At 37.7% G+C, this 12,660-nt stretch overlaps 1 protein-coding gene across 5 annotated transcripts in view; it reads right to left on the reverse strand.

Annotated features, from left to right (window-relative positions):
* Positions 1-733: 733 nt before the first annotated feature.
* Positions 734-12,660, reverse strand: part of PKNOX1 (PBX/knotted 1 homeobox 1) — a 28,392-nt gene continuing 16,465 nt past the window's right edge. For 3 of the 5 annotated variants that reach the window (XM_063126579.1, XM_063126581.1, XM_063126578.1), the window contains 6 exons: positions 12,236-12,335; positions 10,932-11,029; positions 9,045-9,173; positions 5,720-5,796; positions 3,906-4,078; positions 735-2,334 (listed from right to left, as the gene is read on the reverse strand). In XM_063126579.1, coding sequence (XP_062982649.1) covers positions 2,123-2,334; positions 3,906-4,078; positions 5,720-5,796; positions 9,045-9,173; positions 10,932-11,029; positions 12,236-12,335 — 789 coding nt within the window. In that variant the 3' untranslated portion in view covers positions 735-2,122. Of the gene's footprint in view, positions 2,335-3,905; positions 4,079-5,719; positions 5,797-9,044; positions 9,174-10,931; positions 11,030-12,235; positions 12,336-12,660 lie in introns of all 5 variants that reach the window. The other 2 variants (XM_063126582.1, XM_063126580.1) reach the window with 1 other exon arrangement.

Genomic DNA, 12,660 nt, shown 5'->3' on the forward strand with positions numbered 1-12,660 from the left:
CTTGCACTTTGGCTGTGTGCCAATTTGAACATTACCAGTAACATCAGTGATACTGAAGAACACTTCCACAGTAGAAGCTCCATGTGGCTGCCATAACATCTCAAACCTTGTGATGTCTCCTCACCCATGCTGTGTCTCCCTAGGAGAAAATAATGCTGGTGTAAAGACCTCATTCAGCAATTCATGTAGAAAATTAGGATTTTAAAGAAACCACATGATTAGGCTCTTAAAAGAAACCTTTATCATTTAGAATTACCTGGGGCAGGGGGGGTTGGGTCTAATATAGCCTTGAATCAGAATTTATATCAAAGCTAATTTATCACACTCAGATCAGGTTGAATCTGGACTTCATTAATGAAGACTATCTCCTAGCTTCTGTAATAACAAGGGCCGATGTGCTACAAAGCTTCCAAGGAACATTATCTAAAGCAAACAAGGAAAATGCCAACTTCCAGATGTTCTATAAAGACCTATAAGCAATCTCAAGATGAGTGGAGAAGAGAAGAACCCCCCCCCCCACTAATGGTAGTCATGACTAAGACCAATTTATCATCACTATTTTTGAAGGTGTTTTTATCTTGTTCTTATCTTGAATTATGGCTACAAATTCCACAAACATTTGATATGCAATTATATGAGAGGAGGGATTAGCCCCACTTCGGAGGCTTGATGTGAAGGCTTTTCTCTTGATTACAGGAAAAATTGCAGGGTTTTAGTCACCTGAATACCTAGTCATCAAATCTCTTGAGAAACAAGTTTCAATATGGACTGAAATGTAAGTTGTATGTTAATTCACATGTCATAAATCAATGTTTAATAATACCTAGCAACCCATTAAGCAGTGAATCCTTTTTATGTCACTATACCTGTTCCACTATGGGATAGCAGAGATCCACAGAATATAGCATAGGCATGTTTATTCAATTTGGACTGTTTTCATAACCTTCCAAAAAGAAGTACTAAACATTTTTTCTCATGCTCAATACAGTCATCATCTCAATTCTTAGATAATTTATAAAAATATTTTTAATCCAATAATCCTGATAAAGGTAAAAATAAGTGTTTTATAGCAAATGATGTAGAGCTGCTAAGTTGCAATCCAGAAATCTCCTCTGTACCTTTAAATTTATTATTTTATTCAGAGAAGAGAGACAGCTATGGCTTCTTTTGCCCTCCTCATTGCACCCTCCCAACCCTTTGCCTCATTCCCATCTGTTGCAAGTAGGATTTCAAGTCTGCTACAGGGTAAGTAGATGAAATGATGAGCAGGAAAAGCATTATAGAGAAGCTGCGGTGGCTGCGTCACTGACAAATTTAAAAGGTACAGCAGGAATTTAGAGGTTTCCACCTAACAACTCTATGAGAAATTAAGCTTATTTTAAATGCCATACATTCGTTACTGAATCAAACAACTCCACTCCCTTTTGTGTGTTTTGTTGCCCACAGTCTGGCAGAATTTTTTTTTTAAGGTGCAGAAGCATCTTTCAAATCTACATGGCTAACTTCATAAACAAATCCCATACACTAGTTTGACATGCTTTACATTAACATTGTTAAACCACCAAGAGTAATCTTAAAATGACAGGACTAGTTGAAACTGCATAACTCTCAAGGAGACAGAAGTACTTTCAATTCTCCCACCAGGGCAATTTCCTATATCACAAAATTGCAGCAGATTTTATGTTATAGAACAGCAAACACTGAGTAAGATGGTGATTGTGTGGTGGCGATATGTTTAAATCCGTGCAGATATAAACTTAACTCACCTGACTGGCATCTACCATCTTTCTCGATGGCTGCAGCTCCATCATCCCCATTCTGAGATCAATTTTGTGAGTGAGAAAGTTACCCTAAGAAAATAATGGGGTGATGATGTGCGGTTTTTATTTCTTAAATTACTAGATTTTCAAATTAAAATAAAAAACAACACATTTGAAAGAAGTTGCTGCACCTGCAAAGACACTCTTTAAGCTTACTATGAAATACAAAAAGTGCACTCTTCTATATCTACATATAAAACATATTAGAAATAAAACTTGTGTAAAATGTTTGCTGTGCAAACTATAAAAAGTCAGTCAGTTCATTGTTTTTCCTAAACATTTAGGCCAGATTCTCTTGCTTCCTATTGCAGAGAATCACTATTATCCAAGACCAGCCCACTGATGTTTGTAGTCGAAAGGTCTGCTCCGTCATCTTCAGTGCTGTCCACAGATTCATCTTCGCTTTGCCCTGCCATCATGACTTGCTGAACAGCTAAAGTAGTACCATCAGATGAAAGAGATTGAAGACTGTCTACATTCATGTTGACCGGAGCAGTAATTGTTACAACGGCTCCTGGAAATGGGAGGAAAAACACAAGTTCAATGGGAACAATTAGATTTTTTTATCCCATCATTCCTGTTTTGAAAAATCTATTTAGAGAGCAATCCTATGATCCCTGGGAGGGCATCCAAGGGACCATAGGATGGTGAAGATTTCCCACTCACCCCTTTACAGCTGCTGCAGAAAACTCTGAGGCACCTTGCAACAATGACCTTTGAATACAGTTGAGCAGGGAGCAATGGGGTGCACAATGGGCTGGGGAAGGGCAACGGGATCCTCTGTATCTACCTGAGAGATAGGGCTTCTAGATGAACTGAGAGACCTGACATGCTAAAAATGTTAAAAAGCAGGAACAGGAGGTGAAAACGCTTCTGTCATTACTTCCGCCTCGCCTGTCCAGACTTAGGATAGACAGAGGGCTCTGAACTTGGAGCCTTCCGTCTAAAAAGCATCAATCCGCTAGGTTTGCATTCTTAATTCATTTTAAAATAATTTGAATTATTTTAGATTGAAAATAATTATTTTAGAATCTAAAAATGGAAGTGAACTAAAGCTGCAAATGCCATTTGAATTATCTTATCCCCTTCAAGTAATTATGTGTATCTGTGTGTCTGTATGTATGTGTATGAGAGAGGTATGTGTGTCAACGTGTTCATTCTGTTTTAGTCAATTTTTACCTAAATAAGAACTCTGATTTTTTAAAATCTTGGGCAGTATCCAAATATGTTATTCCATTAACACAAATGAAATTATGTCAGCAGAAACTAGGTTTCGAACTATGCACAAGAGGAGAGTCCATTGTGCAACTGGTTGTGCATTGTGCTTGTACAACCTGTTGCACAAGTGTAATGCACAACCAGCTGCACAATGGAAAGATTCAGCGGAGCTCTGCTAGTGCTATTCAAGTTTGCGGAATGACATCACTGTCCGGCTGGACATCAGAAAAAACTTCCTGACTGTTAGAGCAGTACGACAATGGAACCAATTACCTAGGGAGGTCGTGGGTTCTCCCACACTAAAGGCATTCAAGAGGCAGCTGGAGAACCCTCTGTCAGGGATGCTTTAATGTGGATTCCTGCATTGAGAAGGGGGGTTGGATTTCATAGCCTTATCGGTCCCTTCCAACTCTACTATTCTATGATTCTACTGTCCATAGAACATGATCATCCTAAATTAGGATTTTCACAGGTAAAATTGGACTGAGAATGAAAAGCAAACCCCAAACTGATTATCTTTAAGGCTGCAATACTTCATTTTGAACATAGGATCAGGCTGTAAGTGTGTACTAGACATAGACACATTAATCCCACTGAACCTCTACAGACATGTGTTTGTATGTAGGTAAGATGCTTAACCAGATGGAAAAAAACACATTTGGGACATGCAAGTCCTCCCTTACTTTTGTATCAATCCATGAGGAATGGTTGCAATGTTAATCCATTAATTCAATGGTGCTTGTGTGGAGGGATTGTACAAACTGTTTGCAAAATTGTCTGATTGGCTCAAGAGGTTCCCTCAATCAGCAAAGAGCAAATAAAGCAGCTTTTTAATATTCAAAACAGGTAAGAGAGGAATCCGCTCACCATCTGACATGGTAAGTTCATTTGATTGATGCTGAGTTACTCCTGATGCAATGGAGTCTGGCCAGAACCTTTGAACAGGTCGGTTTTGAGCTGTTTTCTTCTTTGTTTTTGGAGTTTCAGAACAGCTGGAATCCAACATTGGCTGGAGAATTCGCCTTCTAGCATTAATAAACCTAAACATAGCCAAATTAAATCTTATGAACACACCCATAAACATTACTATTTCTATACTAATAAACAAAAACAATAACAACTGGACAAGGACAAAGATTATTTAATTTCAGAAGAAATAGTGAGATTCTATGGCTCTTTAAAGATAAGCCATAAGTATTTTTAATCACTTCTCAATTCATTTTCCCTTCTCTTCAGTTTATTCCTTCATCCTGTTTCTGCAGCCACAGAACTACAGGTCTGCACTTTAGCTCCTCCTTCCCCAAATAAGCTGTCAATCACTGCAATTTATGTTCTAGAGTAAATTCTAAACATGGCTCATTCCAAACTGTTTCAATCCTCCAGTGTTTCACAATTCACCTCTCTGCTATCAAACAACAAACATCACTACTAAGTCAGTCAAAATAATTGAGATGAACTCAGACCAGGAGCTTTGTTACATTTCATTTCAGTCTTTAACTGTTTTGGAATATATATGTGAGTATCTCCTCTGTGTGTGCAAGTTCAGACAACAAATTAAACCATGGTTTGGCCGCTAACCCTTTTTCAGCAAATGGTTAGTGGGCATGTTTAACCCATGGTTACGTAGTCGCCATTGTTTGAATTGTTTCACAGGGAATTTGCCCTTCTCAACGCATCTGTGAAAAGGCCCTTTAAAGGCCATGCACCTCTAGCGATACCCGAATACTGAAGAAGGGTCAATTAGGGAAAGAAATGAAAATGATAACTGAAAGAATGAAGAACAATAGTAGGAGGAATAGAAAGAAGAAAAAACTCTCAGCTAAACATCGCTACAGAAGAACGAACACAGTCCAACCGACTAAGTTCCCAACGAGGCTCGCACAATGGCGGTCGAAAAAGAACTGAGGGGATTGGCGGTAACCCCTGTGGACATGTGTACTGGGGGATGGTGTGGAAGGGGTTCCCGCAAAAAATTCTAAGAAATTGAATGTTCCCAAACTGAGGCTCTGCACAGGCGCAGAGCCTATATGTGTGATGCACAGAGAGCACAAAGAAGAAGTCATGATTCACATGACACGCTAAACATGACACCTAAACAAGGTCATTGTGTGTATACACATGCGTGAGGATGCACCACACTTCCTCCTAGAGGAATTTACTTTTTCCTTAATGAATTATGAATTCGCAGAAGCCATACACGTGAAAATTTGAGCAACTTTGCCCCCTGCAAAGTGTCAACAGCATGCTATTCATGGTAGTAACTGTTTGTTTCAAGGTGCTGCATCATCAATGTATATCTAACCACTGTCACATTTATTCCTTTCCCATGTTCGGGGTTGGGGATAGGGGAAGATGAGAGACCATTTGATTTTTGCTTAATAGTCATGTTCTGCAGTCACAAGATTGTATTAGAGCAAGCAGAGGATCCCTACAAGGTTGCAGCTAGCAATGTTAATTATCCATTCAGCTCCCTTCATGTCTACTGTTGGCCCACATAGAACACAGACTGTACAGCAAAAAGACTTGTCATGGAAAAATCATATCCATTTTTTTGCTTTGCACGGAAGACCACAGCAAAAGTCTGTAAACTAATCCTGAGTGTTTACAGGATTAGCTGTGGCCTTTTTATAGAGGTGAAATACTGTACTACATCCAAGTAATGATGTATTCATTTTTCTTACCAGTTGTTAACCTGGAGTAATGTAAGATTTGTTTGTGCTGCTATCTGTTTTTTCTCATCCTCTGTTGGATATGGATGCTACAGACAAGAAGAAAAAATATTATTTATTTTATTTCTATACTATACTCCCTTCTCAGGAATTCTTCATGTTTTAATATGATTTCTCCTGGTTTTAATTTCCCAGTGCTAATTTAATTATATCATTAAATTTTGTCCCCTGGTATTTGAGGTAACTCTTTCATGAGAATACTTCCATGCTTTTTCAGCTTCTACTGGATAAATGATGTACTTCAGGATGTAATCTAACATTTTTATCACTTTTTCCAGCTTTATTCTATTTTTCAATAAAAAGTTATCTTCAAATTTTGACCCATCTATTTTTTAAAAAATGGTGTTAAAATTGGAAACAAATAGTATCTTGGTGTCTCCTACCATGTATCCTCTTTTGGATTTGCTTATCGGCAACAGTTGGGTGTAATTGTTTTTAACAAGGTAAAAAAACTTTAATAAATTTGTTCTATGTATTCATAAAATATGCCACTAGCACATTTGTATAAGTTATGCTTCTATAACTTATGCTGCATCACAAATCTAACAGTGCAAACTATTTAAAGTGCTTTTACGCTGCATTTAGCAGTGATACAATATATTATATGAATCATATTAGTAAATGTGTGTACCATATATACTATTAGGAAACTTGGATAATGAAGTGCCTATCAGTTTTGAAGTGGAATAGGGCCATCCATAAATGAGGTGTCACTTCCTACATATTTGTATATATTTGCAAATTATAAGAAAATAATTTAAAAAAAAACAAATCAATGCAGACTGAGTATGTTCAGAAGCCACTGAGTGTTGCTTGGGAAAGAAAAACAGAAAACTGGGGAGGGAGGAGGGATTGACCTGCTTGAGCCTCTCAGAGTTTATAGCATCCTGGAGGAAAGAACGGCTGGCTGGAATCCTGCTCAAGACACCCTCTTAGTAGGGAGCAGGGATGCATTACAACATTTTATTGCCATTCCCACTTAATATGGAATCTTAATACTGAAACATTTACCAGTGGACAGCAGTTGCAGAATAAGGTTGATAACTTGGTGAACACTTTCAGGCTGCAATCCTATACACACTTACTTGGAAGCCTACTTCTGAGTAGGCATGCATAGGATTGCACACTATTTCTCTTTTATAATCCAAATTGAATACATTCTAATTACCAACATGCTGGTTCAGTATGTTGTTTCAGCTTTTGTTTCAGGAATGGAAGAGATAACATTTTCAATCAGATGCATAGTAATTAGCAGCAATATATAAGCTGAAGATCATTAAAATGCTTAGTGCAGAAGTAGAAAATAATCTCTCAAGAGTATATTCTTCCAAAGGCAATAATATACAAACCTCCCTTCTGGAAAAAGGGGGAAACACTATAATGTTCCAAATCTAGCTCTGCACAGGCACAGTCCAATATATGGGCCCCCAGGGGAGATCACAAAAAAAACCAAGTGAACCCATAAAAGGCTTCAAGGTCACAAAACATTTAAATGATATCCAAGCTGGCTGCTAAATTATTTTTTACTACAACAATCAGATTTTTTAAAAAATAGAAGTATTTCATCATTAACCATGTTTAATTGAGAAAAAGTGAATTATGTTGTGGTGTCACTAAAATTATCTATTAAACACTATACCAGAAGCAAAGTACATGAATCACCTAGGTATAATTTACCTTTTATAGTTAGGGTTGGAAGGATGTGCCTTTTATAGCTTTTAGACATTTTGAAGCACAAGTTTGTTCTGTCCAGTTTCCGCAACAATTTGCAAATATTTTGGTAAAAAATTAGCATGAAAATTCGTACACATTCTTGTACCCATTTCTCCTATTGTATGCATTTCCCCTATTGTATTTATTCTATTTACAACATTTGTATGCCACCCCATAACACAAAGTTGTCTAGGCAATTTATAATAAACAAAATTCTTGTAAGAATTTCTCTGAATGTATGCATTTTTAATGCATTTTTAAATTGGAAAACTACACCGCAAAATTCAGTAAAGTACAAAGACTCAAGCATAATTGGTACGTTCCAGTTCATGTAGTAGTTTGGGAAGTGCAAATTATGCCAGTTCGTATTAAATAACAAAGAATCTTGTAGCACTTTAAAGACTAACAAATTGTTTTGCTGCAACAGACTAAATTAGCTACCCAACTCATATTAAAATAGGAAGCCATCCCTAATTACAGTAACATTAATGGCTTATCAAGGACTATTAAGAATTAGAATCATAGAGCTGGAAGGGATCTAAAATGTTAACCAATCCAACCCTTTGGTGATGCAGGAAATCAATTGCTACAGATCATCTAGTCGCTGCTTGAAAAACTCTAATAAAAGAAAATTAATAGAGATCCATATTTTTTCTGTTCAGTAGCCTATAATCTTACATACAGTACTGTTCAGAAGGTAACACAACAGAATATATTTGGTTATGAAGACAGTTGTACTCATTTTAATTCCATTGCATGAAGTCACCAGCACTAGTAACTTGTTGTGCATATTGCTCAATCTGTTTAGGCTAAAGAAACTAATCAAATTTCTATCCAGGCAATATAATTTTGCTTTAGTAATAAATGTGATCTTGAGTTTTACTTGACTGTGGACATAACAGATGAAGTAACACCTCCCCACACACACACGAAACAACAACATACAATCCAATGACTGAATTCTGTGTATGTGTGCGCGCGTGTGTGAAGCAGAAAACCTATGACAACACTTATGTGATCTTTCAGGTCATGAATAAGCTGATTATGCATATAGCCATCACAGGATGCATACATGGCCCTAAGCTAACAAGGACCACTGTGCACATTGCCCCTTTTGTGGGTGTGGAGTGCATTTAATGAGAAAATCTGCTCAAAGAATTCTGCTTCTGCACACAAACTAGCCTTGAATTAATACTGTGAACATTTTTCATCCCCGTAGGATGTGTTTTGATAAAGATTTAAATATAGTCCACAAAAGGCTACTTATCAAGGGAGCACATGATAAAACATGTCCTTGGCATAATGAAATAAAACAAAAAATACTTCCAGTGTTTAAGATGATCACAAGGTTATTTAATAGACACCTACCAAATTTGGGCATGATTCAACTATAAAAAAACCCTATTCAATATATTTTGAGTAAGTTTATTAAAACTGTTGGACTAAAACACTTCAGTTATGCCCCCACCCCCCCCAAAACCCTTTCCTCGTGAAGCAATTAAAAATATACCACCGGAAGTTCTCAGAACAAAAATGATTCTCAGCCGCTGCAATTAAGCCTTACCCCTATGTGCTGGAAAAGCCAAGACCTCATCACATTTGTAGCATGCTTTGGAAGAACTCCTCTTTTATTTTTGGATGACCCATCATCTTGATGCAAGATGCTTAAATCTTGGTTTAATTGTAACTGGAGCTGCACATAGATTGACAAGTGGCACACAATTACTAAGACATCATAAGTATTACCAGTTCTCTTAATGTTTCACAAAAATAACGTTATGGAACAAAAAAAAAGTTTTTTAAAAAAGCACAAGCTTTGTACTAGAAGCAGCAATATGTTCTTAAAACCACTTGTAGGGGTTGCGATTCAGAGTTGGGTCTACATGTGCACCATTTCAGACAGCATGTAGAGAAATTTATGTTTGAATGTTCACCTACATCAAAAATGTCCTGTCCATGGAAAACTTGCATGTCAGTGGAAAGAGTGAAAATCTAGCTATATGCAGTTTTCTATATGCAGGGAAATTTATCCAGAAGGGAACATACAAACATACTACCCCCAAACTGCAGGCACTTCTGAGGGATGCAGTACATCTATGTGCACTCTGAACACAGGCAGACCTTGCATTCCAAACTGCAGACTGAAAAGAAGAGTAAACTGACAAAGACATGTTTTCTCCACCTCTAAAACCCCAAAGCTGTGTTCAGGATAGCAAGGACAGGAATCCTCACCCTCATGCAATCCCTGTTGCTGGTGCTCATGATGAGCAGAGGCTGGAGTGAACTTTTCCCCCACACTGCACTGTTATCCTAAAGTCCAGAACTTTGATTTTCACCTGTGGGAATAAATGATAGCTCTTCACTTCTATGGGAAAAAGTAAAAGCATGGACTTAGGGACATGTTAGAATGAGGCTAAGATTCCCTCCTGTTCATGATAAGCACAGGATCTGGAATAAGGAACAGATTGCAGAGTGCAACAACATTGAGATGGGTCAGTGGTGTGTGTGTGTATGAAGGGTAGGTTAGGCACCTCTGCGGATGCAGTACCTCTAATGTGCACTCTGCACACAGACAAACATTCCTCTGCAGAATCTCTGTCACAGAGGACAGACCACCCAGTATCAGGAACAGAAGGCAGATTTTTGCCTCCATCAGAATAGTGTCTGAAATGCAGCACTTTATTTTTCTCTGTAGGACTGAATGTTAACTATTTGCTCCTCTGATTCAATCAAAGAAGGGGGAGTAAGTATACCCCCTACCTTTGGGAACTTTAATATCTGGGCTAAGAGTCAGATTTTGACTATCTCAACTGTGCCCCAGACTTGAGCTCAATTACTTTGTCTCAACAGGAACCACTAAAATACAAGCTTACCCCTATCTGCATAGCCCTGACCTAGCTTGTGTTTCTTGGTCACTAGAGTGTGATGTAATATTAAGAACTGACAGACAAACAGATTTAGGGCTTTTTTAATTTGTCTTTGCCTTGATTTCTTATTACCTCCTCCCCAGTGCAGTCTTGAGCCCCCTGAACACCTGCTCCTGAGAATTGGACAACCCTCTGGAATAGGGGGCTGTTGGGAGAGTAATTGGCCAAAAGTGGGTGGGGGCATCACTGCTTACACAAAGTGTCTCCACCTGATTTGGGTCAATTTCCCCCTTCCTCTGCAGCCTCCCATACCTCATTCAACATAATTCCGGAGCATCCCCAAGGAGTGACTTGGTGGGGGGCAGGGCAGGAGTCTGCAGTGGGGAGAGGTGGTCACAAAGTCCTCTTTCACAAACTTCCCTCTGCTTGTGGTTCTCAGGATCTAATCCAGTGATTTTATGTTTAAAACATTTAAATACATTATTATGTAACCCTGAATGTCAGTCTGTCATGTCCATATCATGCAACTAAAATACTTCTTCCTTCCCTACATTAAACCATGTGATAAAGTGTGTAAAACAAACCTGTGAGTTCTGGATCCTGATGGTTCCAGGTGACAATGCTTGTGTTACTACTTGACCTTGAGGTGTGACCACAGTCACCGGCTGATATACTGTACCACCTTAAAAGAATACATAATTTTTACCATTGTAGAGTAATTAAGTGATCAAGTGATAGCATGATTATGCAAAAATTATTAAACAAACAAAATGATGATAAATTTATTTACTTAACAGGTCAAACTTATTTTTAAAATGCAAAGGGCACAAAAGTATTTCCAACAATCTTTTAACTTTGCTAGAATTTTATAGCTGTTTGTCAGAATTAGAAATCTAGCTGAGAACATTTTCCTGAATTTTGTTATTATTAGTGCTTAAATATACAGGTTTTTTAACTGTGCACAATTATGTTCAATTCAACTTCATTTCATTTTCAGTAGCTCACATCACCCTATATAACATATCAAAATGCTTTCCACTAGTCAATATTTTCTCTGACCAGTATCCCAGTTCCCTGAATTATGGCCAAGACATATAATTTTCATTAATGCGGGGAATATTTTATTCTTCCAGAATCATACTACATACATCAGCAGACATATAGAGTCATTATTGTTAATATGCCATGATACCTGCTTGCAGGATATCAAGAAATTGTTAGGCTAAATAATAATTTATTTTTAAATAATCTAAAATAATACTGACCTGGTTCAGTACACAGCTTGTCATGGATTATTTAACCCATCATGAGCTGTAGTGTGTCTAGGTACTACTTTGCATATTCAACCCCAAGGACCGTTCTAGGGTTATGCAAGGATTGTTTAGCCCACGCATAACCCACACTTGCCAGTTTCGCATAACACAGCAAGCCCCAAGCAGGAGTTGGATGTGCAAAGTGGTGGCTGCATGCACCCCTTTGAACAGGCCCAATGTCTCTATTGTCACCTGTTCCACCAGCCTGCATCTGAGGGAGATGTGAGACAATAAGACTTGCTCCCTCACCTGGGTCCAACTACTATTTAGCTCCTCCCTTCCCAGAACCTTCCACCTCAGTATTCATTCCACTTGGTCATTCTAACATTATGTAAGAATTTGTATCTGAATTTGCATACTTTTTGCATCCTTCCCAAACCCTTTATCGTATCTGCCTATATGCCATTGTTTTAAATTGCAAAGTGCCTTGACTGTATTGGCAGAAAATCAGTAAACAAACAAAGTCATATCTAGAATTTCTAACTATAGCCACTTATTTACAAACATAATGAATATCTGTGACAATGTTTAATTTTTTTGTGCAATGTTTAATTTTTTTGTTTAATGCATCCTACCTGCAACAGTTGCCATAGTTACATTTCCCTGCTGCAATGCTGATGCAGGTACCATAATCCCTTGGGGACTTAGCGTACCTGTGATGGCACTTTGAATTGGCTAGAAACAGTAACAACAACAAAAATTACATAGTCTTATAATGAAAGACGTTCCTATCATTTTTAGCTCCAACAGTTTTAAATGAGAGAATCGAAAAAGCAAACCCCATGATGATGGTGATAATGATAATGATGTCATTATTACTAACCAATATGATCGAAGTCAGTCATATAACTCACATGAGATGGAAATTCAATGAAAGTATATAACCTAGAATTTTATTTTGACAATATGTTGTATTTATATGTTGTTTCCCAAATGCTGGGTTTCTTCCCCATATTGAACCATTCTATAAGAGTATAGAACAGATATGTGAATTCTGAAT

This window comes from Elgaria multicarinata, chromosome 5, assembly GCF_023053635.1.
Source record: "Elgaria multicarinata webbii isolate HBS135686 ecotype San Diego chromosome 5, rElgMul1.1.pri, whole genome shotgun sequence".
In the NCBI taxonomy this organism is placed as follows: domain Eukaryota; kingdom Metazoa; phylum Chordata; class Lepidosauria; order Squamata; family Anguidae; genus Elgaria; species Elgaria multicarinata.